At 38.9% G+C, this 16,442-nt stretch overlaps 2 protein-coding genes across 4 annotated transcripts; both read right to left on the reverse strand.

The window, feature by feature from the left end:
- Positions 1–1,253: 1,253 nt before the first annotated feature.
- Positions 1,254–3,830, reverse strand: LOC112167786 (UPF0051 protein ABCI8, chloroplastic). The gene is made up of 2 exons (XM_024304860.2): positions 2,333–3,830; positions 1,254–1,787 (listed from the first exon to the last, which is right to left on the reverse strand). Exons 1-2 carry the CDS (start codon positions 3,764–3,766, stop codon positions 1,569–1,571), a joined length of 1,653 nt encoding a protein of 550 aa, XP_024160628.1. The 5' UTR covers positions 3,767–3,830; the 3' UTR covers positions 1,254–1,568.
- Positions 3,831–9,022: 5,192 nt separating this feature from the next.
- Positions 9,023–13,858, reverse strand: LOC112167787 (UPF0051 protein in atpA 3'region-like). 3 transcript variants are annotated; one of them, XR_005799230.1, is made up of 3 exons: positions 13,628–13,858; positions 11,694–13,007; positions 9,023–9,454 (listed from the first exon to the last, which is right to left on the reverse strand). XR_005799230.1 is itself a non-coding variant. In XM_024304861.2 (3 exons), exons 2-3 carry the CDS (start codon positions 12,885–12,887, stop codon positions 11,717–11,719), a joined length of 468 nt encoding a protein of 155 aa, XP_024160629.2. In that variant the 5' UTR covers positions 12,888–13,007; positions 13,628–13,846; the 3' UTR covers positions 11,424–11,716. The 3 variants fall into 3 exon arrangements, 1 of the variants encoding a protein (XP_024160629.2); XR_005799229.1 differs by lacking the exon at positions 9,023–9,454 and having other exon boundaries at positions 11,424–11,935; positions 12,221–13,007; positions 13,628–13,853; XM_024304861.2 differs by lacking the exon at positions 9,023–9,454 and having other exon boundaries at positions 11,424–11,935; positions 12,639–13,007; positions 13,628–13,846.
- Between the last annotated feature and the right edge of the window lie 2,584 nt (positions 13,859–16,442).

The raw sequence follows: 16,442 nt of genomic DNA on the forward strand, positions 1-16,442 counted from the left end.
AAAAGATTTTGTTTATCAGTTGTACATTTCTCTTAAGATTCAGCCACTTTGTTTGGTAGTTAAAACTGTAGAAAATATATTCCTTGATATTGATATGTTTACAACGATACATACATATATATATAGTGTACAGGAATGCTTGGAGATCGAGCTATACATTAATTACAATTATGAACAAATCAATTTCGGAGATGCTGACTTGATTTGGGAGGAAGAGAGAATCATTAACAATATTTTGAATATGCAGCTAAAACGTTACCCAGCTCCTCGTTGACTTAAATCAATATGTGTGTGTTTGTCTTATAGACTTGGATGGTAGTCTTTTTACCCTACCTTCAGACGACTGATCAAACTTTTCGGTAAACATATTGAAGGTTCAACCAAATACAAGGCTGATTCTTAGACAACCAATACAGAGTTAACATATCCAGTTTTCCACCGGCTGAGAAAGTTATTGATTCCTAGAGTTAACTACGTTCCAAATGAACCTTGTCTTTTGTATTTGTTGGGACAAAACGAGTATATGTTTTGGGGTTAAATATCAATTATGGCTATATCTGGAGCAGCAATGAAAGAGATTCAAGGTAGGATTGTTCGTTTTGAGGAATTAGATTTGCAGTTGGAGAAAGAAAAGCAACTGGAGTGAATGAAATCAAATGCTCTTTGTGGATCAGCTTATGCTTTTGTCTCATAAAAGATCCACACCTAAAACCAAAAGCTAGAGGAGAAATGGAGTAGTAGTATGCAAAAAGTCAAAAACTGATGGACTTTCCACAGTTCATGTATGTTCTTCCCAGAAGACAGATGTAGCATTATTGTCAGTGTACTGAAAACTCGTATTATTCAAGGACAGCCAACTTAGATCCTCAGCCGAAAGCAATTTCTGCTTTGCTTGTCAATACCTAACTGCAAGTAGGCTACATTCTTCAAGTCTGACATTCAGTTTAAGCAGATATGCTGTTTTTCTGTTTGGGGGTGTGTTTTTTTCGGGTGGGGTGTTCCAATTTGATTTAGGTTACATAAACACAATCTTTGCCCAAATCTTTGAGGTGCCTTTGTTTGTTATCAATAAAAACTTACAACCGGTATCTGAGTTTCCTTTCTTCTTTTCATTTTCTTTTGGTGCCTTTGTTACAGTGTTATTCTGCTGAAACTGCTTAGATTTCACAAACTTCATGCAATTCTAACACGAAAACTGTACTGGACTTATCCAATAAACCTGAAGTATTAAAAGTAAAAACAACACAAAACTGTAAAATGGGCAACTTTGACACATTCTTGAGCTTAAAGAGTAATTCATAACCAGCACATTAATGCCAAACAAGAAGCAAAGTTCTGTCACAACATGTTTTCTGCGCGTTATTAGTGCTTCTATCTCAACAAGTTACTGTGGGACAATCTGGCAACAGAGGATACACATTTACATCAAATATTTATGTACATACTTGTGCATATTCTAGCCATCTTATAAGGTACAAGGACAAGGTCTCTTGCAAACTAGGATTTTACACCCATTGACAAAAAGATTGGATTTGCTTGACTCACCTTATATGTCCTGTTACAATTATCTACCCCACTGTTCCTTCAAGCTTCAAGCCAATCAGTTGATTCACCTCAGACCCAAACTCATCAGGAAGCTCATTGAATACAGCCTGGCAAAAACCAGATATCATGGCAGCCATGGCTTTCTCATAGTCTATTCCCCTTTGCTGAAAGTAAAATAGCTGGTCCTCACCAATTTTGGAGGTACTGGCTTCGTGTTCAATGCGAGCTGTGGGATTCTTGACCTGTTAACAAGTACAGAATGATTTCATTGAGGAACAAAAAAATAATAGCATATTCCATGATAGTTTTACATTACACGAGCACTGACTGGAAGACAAGCAACAACATAATGGGAAGAACATAACAATAATTTTGGAAACAAAAATAATCAAACTGACAATTAATACCAAAACAGCCAATTGCAAGGCAATTATTATGGTTGTAAAACTTCAAACATGTCTTTATCGGCTGAAAATTAAAAAACTAGTAACAGGTAAGGATGTCCCAGTTAATCCATCATCAATTATCTATAACTTTCAACTTAAACCCACACTGCAATGCAAGAATATTCTTGTAAACATGTATGGTCATGGTTAGCCTTTATGACTGAACACTCTAGATAATTAATGGAGAAGGAAATACTTCAGCATAATGGCAGAGTAACATAAAGTAATGCAAAGATGTCATCCAATAAGAATCATCACACAATAGGCAAAGTTGTATTACATTACAGAACATACACGACCATAACGCCATAAATAAAAGAGACAAGATCAAAGCCAATTACCTCAATGTATGGGTAGGTGTTGGCAGCAGCGTTATCTCCAATAAGCATTGAATCACACTGTGAGGAATTTCGAGCATTCTCTGCCTGTGAAAAAACCTGAACAAGGCCCCGATAACAGTTCCTTGAATTCCCAGCTGATATACCCTTTGAAATAATCCTACTTCTTGTATTCTTCCCCTTGTGTATCATCTTTGTCCCTGTGTCTGCCTGCTGATAGTTATTAGTCAAAGCCACCGAGTAAAACTCCCCCACAGAATCATCACCCTCCAGAACAACACTCGGATACTTCCAAGTAATGGCAGACCCTGTCTCCACCTGAGTCCAAGATATCTTAGACCTCACCCCTGCGCAACGCCCTCTCTTGGTAACGAAATTATATATCCCTCCCTTCCCTTCCTCATCCCCAGCATACCAATTCTGCACCGTGGAGTACTTAATCTCCGCACCCTCAGCACAATACAACTCCACCACCGCGGCATGAAGCTGGTTCCGGTCATAAGAAGGAGCTGTGCACCCCTCCAAATACTCCACGAAACTCCTATCCTCCGCCACAATCAAAGTCCTCTCAAACTGCCCCGTCTCCAGCGCATTGATCCTGAAGTAAGTCGAAATTTGCATAGGACATTTCACATCTTTCGGAATATAACAAAACGAGCCGTCACTAAAAACTGCAGCATTCAAAGCAGCATAGTAATTGTCCCCAGGCGGCACCACCTTCCCCAAATACTCCTTCACCAAATCCGGGTGCTCCTTAATCGCCTCCGAAATCGAACAGAAGATCACCCCAGCCTCCTCCAGAGTCTTCCTATGCGTCGTGGCGATCGAGACGCTGTCCAACACTGCATCAACCGCAACATTCGCCAGCCGATTCTGCTCATTCAAAGGCACACCCAACTTATCAAAGTACTTGAGCAATTCCGGGTCGGCCTCATCCAAGCTATTCAAGCTCTTCTTCTTCTTGGGCGCAGAATAGTAACACATATCTTGAAAATTCACAGGTGGGTATCGATTGTCAGACCAGTTGGGCTCCTTCATGGTCAGGAATTTCTCGTAAGCTTTCAAACGAAACTCAAGCATCCAAACCGGCTCTTCTTTAATCTTGGAGATCAAACAAATGGTCTCTCTCGACAGCCCCTTGGGAATCGAAATCGAATCTATGTCTATGTTGAACCCGAATTTCTTGTCGTAGTCGCGGTTGCGGAGAAACTCCTCAATTGTTGAGAGCTTAGCTGGGGAGTTGTTGGTCGGGTCGGGGGAGGTGGTGGTGGGGTCGTAGCTGACGTCGGCGCGGACCTTGACGACGCGGGAGGAGGAGGGTCGGAAGTGGGTTTGGAGCTTGAGGAAGTTGGGGTGGAAGGGGTTTGGGAACTTGGGGGGGTCGGAAGTGGGTTGGGGAGAGAAGATGGAGATACCGTTGGATAAGAGAGAAGCCATGGCTCTGTGGTGGGAAGAGAGGTTTCCAGAAACGACTGATAAATCGAAGATGGAGGTGGAAATGAGTTCGGGTTTGTGTGTGTGGCTACAATTCATAGCTGTCTCGTGTCTGACACGGACCTATTGCTGGACTTTGGGCTCATGGGTCTTGTGTTCTTGGGCTCAATGTTATTCCTTGGTTGATAGGGTATTTTGGGTTCTCGATTCGGTTCGGTGTCTAACGGGTCGAAACTGAAATCGAACCAACTAGTACCCGTATCGGTTTTTGTTTTTCGGTGCGGTTTTTTCTTCGACTTCAGTTTGATTTTTTTGGTTTTCGGTTTCGTGAACCCCATCCCTAGTAGCAATTTGGACTACTAAAAAGTTTGTGTTAACATTAGCTAATAAACTTTTGAAAAATTAAGATGGTCTAAAAAAGAAGAAGTATTCTCGGCCTAAACCTTGTATGAGTAAAATGGCGAATAGTTGCATCGTGGTCTGAGTTTATTGTTAGAAACATTTTTAACACTGTATTACTTCAGTTTTGTATCTCTTGTCGTGCAAAAAAATGTGAATCATGACATGTGATTTTAGTCCTCAATATACTATTATTTTCACAAAAACAAAAAAGAAACACAAAATCTGAAACAAATCAATCAACATCAAAAACTTATCCATCATATACCTCGCTCTTTGTTACACATAACAGAAGAGCTTGCTCAGATTGCTGATCTGGAAGCAAGGTTTAAGAGCCCTGTAGGTTGAGAGAGCTATTGAAGCCTGTGAGCGTGATATTCAGAAGGCTGCTCAAAGCTTAAGAGCATCAAAGCAAGACCCACCTTCGATTTCACCTAAGCCAGAAGAAACGGTCGACCCCCTAGTTGGTTTCTTGTAATACTATTTTTCACTATTTATCTTACAACCTTGCTTCCCCTTAACCGTTAGCTTGTTAAGTCTCTTCTAGCTAGTAGCCTAGTATTGATTGGTACTTGAATAGTATGAGTGACATAATAGTCTCCTAGCTTTATTTGGATTAATTCATATTCTTGTGCAAATTTCAAATAAATTGTTGCGATCAACTTCTTTGACAATCTTTGAAGATTTACCAGACTCCGAATAAGAATAAAAAAACAAGAATTTGGTGCAAGAGAACTAATATCCCAATAAACTTCAGAGTCCTCGATAAAGTTGATTAGGATCAGCAATTCTCATATGTGCTAGTTTCTGAAACTTGCGATCAACTTCTTTGACAATCTTTAAAGATTTACCAAACTCCGAATAACAATAAAGAATAAGAATTTGGTGCGAGAGAACTAATATCCCAATAAACTTCGGAGTCCTCTATAAAGTTGATTAGGATCAGCAATTCTCGTATGTGCTAGTTTCTGAAAGTGGTGATTATTCCTTGATCTCACATGAACTTCTGTCGCTGCCAGCAGCAGATTTTGATTTTGTTTCTGATCCCAATACTGGAGCACGTTGATCACGGTTTGGGCAATGTCGACGCCAGTGGGTGATACCACAACAGTTACAGGACGTGACAGCAGATTGAGTCGAAGGTTTTGCATGAGAGACATTAGTATGAACACGCACTGTGCAAGGATGATAACCATATCTCTTTGAAAAAGGAAGCTTCTTATTAATACATTCATGAATTAGGCGTCGGCGTCTGCGACTTTGTTTTTGTTGTTCCGCCCAAGGCGTACAGTCACGAGGGTTTGGTTCTTGTGCGTTGTTGCATCGTTTTTCATGTAAGGAAAACAATTCTAACGCTGTCGACAGAAGACAAAAAAAAATTACACAAGATGAGAGACGAATATAAAAGCAATTACACAAGATCTCCGCAGCAATATACAAGCTAAATCTGCCGATTCTAGACTTGAAACTTTCTGTTTGTTAAGATGTTCTTAATATAAATCAAACAGATTGTTTTACTGTCTACTCCATAAAAATTCAGATATAGAATTGAACAATGGGTCAAAATAAAAAATAAAAAAGCATGCATCATATCTGAAGGCAATGGAATTTGATAGAATTGAACCAAAATCTGATCCTATCAAATTGAACCAAAATCTGATCCTATCAAATTGAACCAAAATCTGATCCTATCAAATTGAACCAAAATCTGATCCTATCAAATTGAACCAAAATCTGATCCTATCAAATTGAACCAAAATCTGATCATCCGAAAACCGAAACAATTCCCATAAACTAAAATTGAACCAAAGCAGGCAAACTCCAAATCTAAACAAACAACATACATGAAACCGAGACACGACCCATGTCCCAATAACGCCGCAGCCACTCGTCTTCTGGCGGCTCCCACCGTCGGGGATCGTCCAGGTCCAAATCCGATATATTTCTCAACAACAGGGCCATAATGATCAAGCTCAATTGGAATTGGGGGTTTCGAGATCCAGATCTATGGCTTTTTCTTTCTTTGAGATCTATGGCTTTTGGGTCTTTTTTATACGCGCAGAGAGAGAGAGAGAGAGAGCCGACATGAAAACGTGGCGTAACTTGATTGGTTCTGTTCAGGGCCTGGGCCTTTTCTTTCCCAAACCGTGCATCCTTTTTTGTAGGCCTGGGCATTTTAGCCCGAAAGCCCGGAAACCCGGATCGGACCGATCCGGACCGCTAGGTCCGGGCCGGGCTTTGAAATAAAAAATACACAAAAATGATAGGCCCGGACCATTTAGAAATTTATGGGCTGGTCCCGGGCCCTGTAATCCAAATATTCTAAAGCCCGAAAAGCCCGATCCATTATTCATTTATTCCCTATTTCCCTGATTCCTTCCAGTTTTTTCATTCCCCCCCCCCCCCCCCCCGAGCCTTTTCTCTTCTCCAACCTCTATTCTTCTAATAAGAACCCTAATTCCTTTAATTCCAGATTTCCCAATTTGAAGAGAATGAAGAACCCAGCCTTCTAAAGCCCCATCCTAAATTCCCAATTCTAAACCCCTTCATTCTAAACCCTAGGTTGACTCAGATCCCAAAATGGAAATCGAAGCTCCAACATTTTTGAGAAGTTTGATTGTCCAATTACAGAAGTTTTGGATGGGAAGAAGGTTGAAGTCAGCCATTCCAGCAAAGCCCGATGTCAATATTGTGATTGTTGGATTGAATTTGGAATTCTTATGGACTGGTTGCAAGCTTTTATTGAAGTGGTTTTTACTTTTTTCCTTTTCTGATATTGTAGGGAACTAAGGATGAAGTTGGGGAATTGGGATACTGCCTCAACCCAGAAGGTTAGAATCAGAAAGAAATCCTTCAAAAAATCTTGTCGGCAAGAAAGCTCTAGATGATGTTGATTTGGTACCAATAATCGCCCCAAGGAAACTGACTCCTTCAATTTTAATGCAATTATCTATTTCATTTCCTTGCTTTTTCTTCATTTCATTTGGTTTGGATGTTATTTTCTTCAGTTTGAAGCTTCCTTTGTTGCATTGTATGATGGGTTAAGCACTGCTCTAAGCAGAATGTCAGAATCAGAAAGAAATCCTTCAGAAAATGAATATCAGCATAGAAGCATAATTGAACGTTTGGGACCGAAATAACCCGCAGGACCGGCCCATTCTTTTTGGTCCGGGCCTTTCCGGTCCCCGAAGTTGGAAAATGAAATTTGGGCCCGACCCGAATATTTCGGGCTTGGTCCCGGGCCTTGATAAATGCATGTCGGGCTGGGACCATGCCCAGGCCTACTTTTTTGTGTTTTTATTTTGGTTAAGAAGCCTGTAGGTTGAATGTTCATTGTTCACACCTGATCCACCGTCTTTTATTTTTTTCTCTTTTTGGGTCAAATTGGATTGAGAGGCCCATCATTTCTTTTCTTCACTTTTTGGTCTGAAATTTAGACTCCCACTTTAACTTATGATCCAACTAGCTTGGGTTCGTGTCGGGTCAAGGTATATATCGTGTCTATAGAGACAAATTCAAACCCAACTCATTTATTAATCATGTTAAAAATTTAAACTCAAACTCAACCTATTTATTAAACGCGTTACCCGTTTCCAACCCGCTTAACCCATTTAATAAATAGATCGTGTCGTGTTGGACAAAATGACTCATTTAAGGGTTAACACTACGACCTATTTAACTAACAACAAAATGCATAAATTGATTAAATTCACTAAAAACTCCATAAGACGAAAAATATAAATAATTTATATATAATTCATAAATAATTAAATCCAATAATGATAAAGCAAAATATTTCAAATTGTCCAATCCTAGGATTCAAATACTTCCAACTCCAACGTCCAAAATTTTAAGAAGAAGTATAGCATAATCGAGTTATACGGGTTCACTTCGTGTTGGCGGGTTGACCCGTGGCCTACCTGCTTATTAAATGGGTCGTGACAGGTCGTGACCCGCTTTTTAATCATGCAGGTTGAAATGAGTTCGGGTTTGTGTGTGTGTGTGTGGCTACAATTCATAGCTGTCTCGTGTCTGACATGGACTTATTGATAGGGTATTTTCGGTTCTCGATTCGGTTCGGTTTCTAACGGGTCGAAACTTAAATCGAACCAACTAGTACTTGGTACAGTTCAGTTTTTGTTTTTCGATGCTGTTTTTTTTTCCGACTTCTGTTTAGTTTTTTTTTTCGATTTCGGTTTCGTGAACCCATCCCTAGCTAGCAATTTAGACTACTAAAAAGTTTGGTTTAACATTAGCTAATAAACTTCTGAAAAATTAAGATGGTCTAAAAAAGAAGGAAGTATTCTTGGCCTAAAAAATGGAATTAGCTTTTATGAGTAAAATGGCAAATAGTTGCATCATGGTCTGAGTTTAATGTTTCGATTTCTACATTTTTAGTACTGTATTACTTAAGTTTTATATCTCTTGTCGCGCTAAAAAATGTGAATCATGACATGTGATTTTTGTTTTCAATATACTATTATTTTCACAAAAACAAAAAAGAAACCCAAAATCTGAATCAAATCAATCAACATCAAAAACTTATCCAAGTTTAACTTGACATAACAGAACAGTTTACTCAGATTGCTGATCTGGAAGCAAGGTTTAAGAGCAATACAGGAGGTTGAAGGAGCTATTGAAGCCTGTGAGCGTGATATTCAGAAGGCTGCTCAAAGCTTAAGAGCATCAAAGCAAGAGCCACCTTCGATTTCACCTAAGCCAGAAGAAACTGTCGACCCCCTAGTTGGTTTCATGTAATACTATTTTTCACTATTTATTTTATAACCTTGCTTCCCCTTAACCGTTAGCTTGTTAAGTCTCTTCTAGCTAGTAGCCTAGTATTGATTGGTACTTGAATAGTATGAGTGACATAATAGTCTCCTAGCTTTATTTGGATTCATTCATATTCTTGTGCAAATTTCAAATAAATTGTTGCGATCAACTTCTTTGACAATCTTTGAAGATTTACCAGACTCTGAATAAGAATAAAAAACAAGAATTTAGTGCAAGAGAACTAATTTCAGTGTTCCACTCATCCAGCACGTCATCCATCTTATAGGACACTTCCTTGAGCTTATCCAACCAATTCCTCACGCTTGCATCCTTGACTTGCTTCTGCTCTGCATCCTCAAGCACAGCTTGAATTGCTTCAAGATTTCCAGTGAATTCTTCAACTTCTTTCTCAACATCCAAAACCAGTCTCACCTTTTTTTCTGTGAGTTGAAAAGTTACAGAAGCCAATTTCTCTAGAAGCATCAAGATGAGTGCTTCAGCCATTGTATGTATTAGAAACTGGATCACAATGAAAAATGATTAATAGCAAGTGATGTATGTGAAGTAAAAACTGCAGAATGGTTGTGCCTTTTGCCAATCTGCTATCTGGTTTAATTAAAGACAACTATCTCCAGGCACCAGCAATAAAAATGTCAAGTCAACAAAACAACTAATGAATTATTCCACCAAAAAAAAAATATTTGAGTCCTAAGTTTAAAATTTTCCGCTGATTACATATGCAATGACGGTTGCCCCATTGACCAGCTCAAAAAGATTTTGTTTATCAGTTGTACATTTCTCTTAAGTTTCAGCCACTTTGTTTGGTAGTTAAAACTGTAGAAAATATATTCCTTGATATTGATATGTTTACAACGATACATACATATATATATAGTGTACAGGAATGCTTGGAGATCGAGCTATACATTAATTACAATTATGAACAAATCAATTTCGGAGATGCTGACTTGATTTGGGAGGAGGAGAGAATCATTAACAATATTTTGAATATGCAGCTAAAACGTTACCCAGCTCCTCGTTGACTTAAATCAATATGTGTGTGTTTGTCTTATAGACTTAGATGGTAGTCTTTTGCCCTACCTTCAGACGACTGATCAAACTTTTCGGTAAACATATTGAAGGTTCAACCAAATTTGTATTAAGGCGGCTGATTCTTAGACAACCAATACAGAGTTAACATATCCAGTTTTCCACCGGCTGAGAAAGTTATTGATTCCTAGAGTTAACTACGTTCCAAATGAACCTTGTCTTTTGTATTTGTTGGGACAAAACGAGTATATGTTTTGGGGTTAAATATAAGGGTTATTATCACAAATGGTACCTGAACTATACCTCAATCTTATCGATGGTACCTGAACTTCAATTTTGATCACAACCAGTACCCGAACTTTTCGATTTCATTTTAAATGGTACCTAGAGCCACCTCCGATCACTATTCCGACTAAAAACGGCATGGGAGGCGATCATAGTGATGATTTTTGATGATTTCGAGGGTTGCAATCATATATAGTGATGATTTTTGGTGATAGACTTGCCTTGAACTTGTTTTTTTGTTTTTAGTTTTTTTAGATTTGGCTTTTTTGGCTGGAATAGTGATCAAAGGTGGCCTTAGGTACCATTTAAAATGAAATTGAAAAGTTCAGGTACTGGTTGTGATCAAAATTGAAGTTCAGGTACCATCGATAAAATAGATGATAAGTTCAGGTACCATTTGTGATAATAATCCTAAATATAAATTAAGGCTATATCTGGAGCAGCAATGAAAGAGATTCAAGGTAGGATTGTTCGTTTTGAGGAATTAGATTTGCAGTTGGAGAAAGAAAAGCAACAACTGGAGTGAATGAAATCAAATGCTCTTTGTGTATCAGCTTATGCTTTTGTCTCATAAAAGATCCACACCTAAAACCAAAAGCTAGAGGAGAAATGTAGTAGTATGCAAAAAGTCAAAAACTGATGGACTTTCCACAGTTCATGTATGTTCTTCCCAGAAGACAGATGTAGCATTATTGTCAGTGTATTGAAAACTCGTATTATTCAAGTACAGCCAACTTAGATTCTCAGCCGAAAGCAATTTCTGCTTTGCTTGTCAATACCTAAATGCAAGTAGGCTACATTCTTCAAGTCTGACATTCAGTTTAAGCAGATATGCTGTTTTTCTGTTTGGGGGTGTTTTTTTCGGGTGGGGTGTTCCAATTTGATTTAGGTTACATAAACACCATCTTTGCCCAAATCTTTGAGGTGCCTTTGTTTGTTATCAATAAAAACTTACAACCGGTATCTGAGTTTCCTTTCTTCTTTTCATTTTCTTTTGGTGCCTTTGTTACAGTGTTATTCTGCCGAAACTGCTTAGATTTCAAAAAATTCATGCAATTCTAACACCAAAACTGTACTGGACTTATCCAATAAACCTTAAGTATTAAAAGTAAAAACAACACAAAACTGTAAAATGGGCAACTTTGACACATTCTTGAGCTTAAAGCGTAATTCATAACCAACACATTAATGCCAAACAAGAAGCAAAGTTCTGTCACAACATGTTTTCTGCGCGTTATTAGTGCTTCTATCTCAACAAGTTACTGTGGGACAATCTGGCAACTGAGGATACACATTTACATCAAATATTTATGTACATACTTGTGCATATTCTAGCCATCTTATAAGGTACAAGGACAAGGTCTCTTGCAAACTACTTGGATTTTACACGCATTGACAAAAAGATTGGATTTGCTTGACTCACCTTACATGTCCTGTTACAATTATCTACCCCACTGTTCCTTCCAGCTTCAAGCCAATCAGTTGATTCACCTCAGACCCAAACTCATCAGGAAGCTCATTGAATACTGCCTGGCAAAAACCAGATATCATGGCAGCCATGGCTTTCTCATAGTCTATTCCCCTTTGCTGAAAGTAAAATAGCTGGTCCTCACCAATTTTGGAGGTACTGGCTTCGTGTTCAATGCGAGCTGTGGGATTCTTGACCTGTTAACAAGTACAGAATGATTTCATTGAGGAACAAAAGAATAATAGCATATTCCATGATAGTTTTACATTACACGAGCACTAACTGGAAGACAAGCAACAACATAATGGGAAGAACATAACAATGATTTTGGAAACAAAAATAATCAAACCGACAATTAATACCAAAACAGCCAATTGTAAGGCAATTATTATGGTTGTAAAACTTCAAACATGTCTTTATCGGCTGAAAATTAAAAAACTAGTAGCAGGTAAGGATGTCCCAGTTAATCCATCATCAATTACCTATAACTTTCAACTTAAACCCACACTGCAATGCAAGAATATGCTTGTAAACATGTATGGTCATGGTTAGCCTTTATGACTGAACACTCTAGATAATCAATGGAACTGTAATATAAAGACCAAATCACTTCCAGTTGCTAGAACCTGTTTTAACCTTCTCGACAAACCCTAACTATTTTGTTAACCATCTGGAAAGCATCACAAACAAGCAACCTCGATACAAAACACCAGGCTCATCATGCCTTCCATCTTTAAGAACCACATCAACAAAATTATCCAAGCAAAATACATTTGGCAAATGTATGGTGCGAGAGAACTAATATCCCAATAAACTTCGGAGTCCTCTATAAAGTTGATTAGGATCAGCAATTCTCGTATGTGCTAGTTTCTGAAAGTTGTGATTATTCTTTGGTCTCACATGAACTGTTGTCGCTGCCAGCAGCAGATTTTGATTTTGTTTCTGATCCCAATACTGGAGCACGTTGATCACGGTTTGGGCAATGTCGACGCCAGTGGGTGATACCACAACAGTTACAGGACGTGACAGCAGAATGAGTAGAAGGTTTTGCATGAGAGTCATTAGTATCAACACCCATTGTGCGAGGATGATAACCAAGTCCCTTTGCATGTCTCTTTGAAAGAGGAAGCTCCCTATTAATACATTCATGAATTAGGCGTCGGCGTCTGCGACTTTGTTTTTGTTGTTCCGCCTGAGGCGTACAGTCACGAGGGTTTGGTTCTTGTGCGTTGTTGCATCGTTTTTCATGTAAGGAAAGCAATTCAAACACTGTCGACAGAAGACAAAAAAAAAAAAAAAAAATCAGCAAAGAATCTTCAATCTTGGATGGAATATATTATGTAAAAGGCAAAGCTTGCAGAGGTAGCCGCCGCTATCATCTATGATCCCATCAACAAACCGATACACAGGCACAACGCTAGTAGTACAAAGTTATGAGAGACGAATATAAAAGCAATTACACAAGATCTACGCAACTAATTTTCAGCAATATACAAGCTAAATCTGCCGATTCTAGACTTGAAACTTTCTGTTTGTTAAGATGTTCTTAATATAAATCAAACAGATAGTTTTACTGTCTACTCCATAAAAATTCAGATATAGAATTTGAACAGTGGGTCAAAATAAAAAATAAAAAAGCATGCATCATATCTCAAGGCAATGGAATTTGATAGAAATGAACCAAAATCTGATCCTATCAAAATGAACCAAACTCTGATCCTATTAAATTGAACCAAAATCTGATCCTATCAAAATCTGATCCTATCAAATTGAACCAAAATCTGATCATCGAGCAATTATAAAATCTGATCATCCGAAAACCAAAACAATTCCCATAAACTAAAATTGAACCAAAGCAGGCAAACTCCAAATCTAAACAAACAACATACATGAAACCGAGACACGACCCGTGTCCCATAAAAACCGCAGCGTCTCGTCTTCTGGCGGCTCCCACCGTCGGGGATCGTCCAGGTCCAAATCCGATATATTTCTCAACAACAGGGTCATAATGATCAAGCTCAATTGGAATTGGGGGTTTCGAGATCCAGATCTATGGCTTTTTCTTTCTTTGAGATCTATGGCTTTTGGGTCTATTTTATACGCGCAGTGAGTCTCTGAGAGAGATAGAGAGAGAGAGAGAGAGAGAGATAGAACCGACATAAGTACGTGGCTTGTGGGCCTTTTCTTTCCCTAATCTTATTTTTTCTCTTTTTGGGTCAAATTGGATTTGTGGGCCCACCATTTCTTTTCTGCACTTTTTGGTCTGAAAGTCTAAAACTTATGATCCAACGGTCTATTGATTGAGGACAAATACTTAGGTGGGGGTTTCCCCACCACGTGGCCTTACGGCCATCCAATCAGAAGCAAGAAAATTTTCCATCTTTTCTGAAAATGCCCCTGCTCCCTAAAGTGAAATATCCAAAACACCCCCCCTGCTGGACAGTGATTGGCCCTCCCCACCACGTGTCCCGTGCGGGTGCCCTACGCAAGATTCTCTCTTGATTGAGAGGCCAACTCCTCTGGGCAGCCTAGTACATGGTCCACGTCATTGCCGTCGAAAACGTACTCTTGCTACCACCCTCCGCCTTTAGTCCCAAAACTTCTTCTTTTTTTTTGGTAAGATGGGGGCCTAAAAAGATCCAAAAACAAGAACACTAACTTAAGGCATTACAAACTTTCCTAGATCTAGGAACTTCACTCAAATCATCATGGAAGACATTGATCATTTGAGGAGGAGGTTGCTCCATGTAGATAGTGCCTATGTCAGTGTCCAAATTACACTTAGATAACACAAGCCTCAGCCTCGATGACTTTGCCATATCCCATGTATGAAGAAAAACCTTTTATCCAGGTTCCATTATGATCTCTAAGCACACCCCCAGCACCAATGTTACCAGAATTGGATGTAGCTCCATCAACATTGAGTTTTACCCATCCTACATCAGGTTTTGACCATTTTAAATCAATAACAGACCTCACATTTGAATCAGGTGGTTTGGCTTGGGCTAAAGACCATTCAGTAACAGTGTCAGTGATAATCTTCAAGGGAAGCAGTGGCCATTGGAAGTTTTCCTCAAATACCCCTTTATTCCTCCACTTCCAAATATACCAACATGTAAAGAAGAAGACAATACGCCATTGGTTATCACCATAGCATCTCTTGGAGCAATGGGTATTAGCAGCAAGCCAAGCCCCCCAATCCAACAGCATATCCCAAAATTTCTTCCACAAACTTATTTATACCCAAAGCACCGGGCCTCCAACCAAACCAACTCAAACCCAAAGACTTAAGCTCCTCCATACCAATGTTCATAGATATTGTGTGAGTTCTATAATTCTCATCTCTGTAAAAGGTCTAAAATCATTACTACAACGAAGACCCAGAGACTACGGTCAACGGACAGTTATTTGATAACAAGATTTTTCAGGGGGACAATCATCTTTCCCCGTCAAAGATGAAAAAAAATCATCTCTGTGTTGCAAGAGGTAGAATTCTAGTGTGCCTAGTCCAAACAAGATTACTTTAGCCTAGTTGCATTCTCCCAAATTCCTTTTCTCTACAACACTCATATCATTCAATTGTCAATGGACTATGACTTATATATAAGTATTTATTTTCTGCCGGTTTCACTCCAAGCAAATGATAATTAAAAAGTTAACTGAGTACTAATAAGGTGGAACTTCCAGATTCAATAGGTGCAGGGTGTTATTGTATTTGTTTTTTGGGTTTTTGTTTTTTTTTTTTTGGGGGGGTGTGGGGATTACCATGCAAGCTGCAAATTGCAAATTCTGATCCATGATCCTCCCAAAACATAAATAGAACCTGAATAAAACTCTAAATACACATTTACACAAACATAACCAAATTCGCACACATACCTCCAGAATCCAGATACATTCTGTTCCTCATCACTGCTTGAACTTAATGGATCATCATAGTTAATCTTCGAATTAGTCCTATCATAGAGTGTCTACTTTCAAAAGCGAATGTTTGCCTTCGTCTCATCACTGCTTGAACTTAATGGATCATCATAGTTAATCTTCGAATTAGTCCTATCATAAAGGTCTACTTTCAAAAGCGAATATTTGCCTTCGTAATTAAAATCTAAGGTGTATCCATGTTCTAGGGAGTAATCTTTTGCAAATTCTGGCCAACCTCTTTTTGCCCACATCTGCCCTTTACACATCATATACATCTCCACTTGGAACCTTGAGGTATATCTCGTTAGCCGCTGCTACACATTTTGTAATTTTCCTGTCATAAATAGCTCCCTTAAATTAAACCGTGCATATATGTAATTTTGTACATATAAAATATTGGCAAATCATTCGTGTTTAATCTCCTTTTCCTTTTTCGTACGTTGATATTACTCACTAACTTATGAATTCTCAATATATCCTTAAAAAAAAAAAGAGCATAAAATTTTCCTTTCTTGTCTCAGACTACAAGGAATTCTTTGGCAATAGAAAGTTAGGCTGATCCAACTTGATCTCGACTTTTCAGTTTCAGAGCCCCGTTTACACACACACACACACACACACACACACACACACACACACACAATACACATACACACACACGGAGCCGTTCCAAAGAGGACGTCCGCACTTTCGCTAAAGTGCGAACGGCGATGCTGCAGCTCGACTAGGGGCGCGATGGAGCAGCGGGGGCTGTCGGAAGGACGCTAGGGGTCTCGCGGAAAG

This window comes from Rosa chinensis, chromosome 5 (genome assembly GCF_002994745.2).
Source record: "Rosa chinensis cultivar Old Blush chromosome 5, RchiOBHm-V2, whole genome shotgun sequence".
NCBI classification, from domain to species: domain Eukaryota; kingdom Viridiplantae; phylum Streptophyta; class Magnoliopsida; order Rosales; family Rosaceae; genus Rosa; species Rosa chinensis.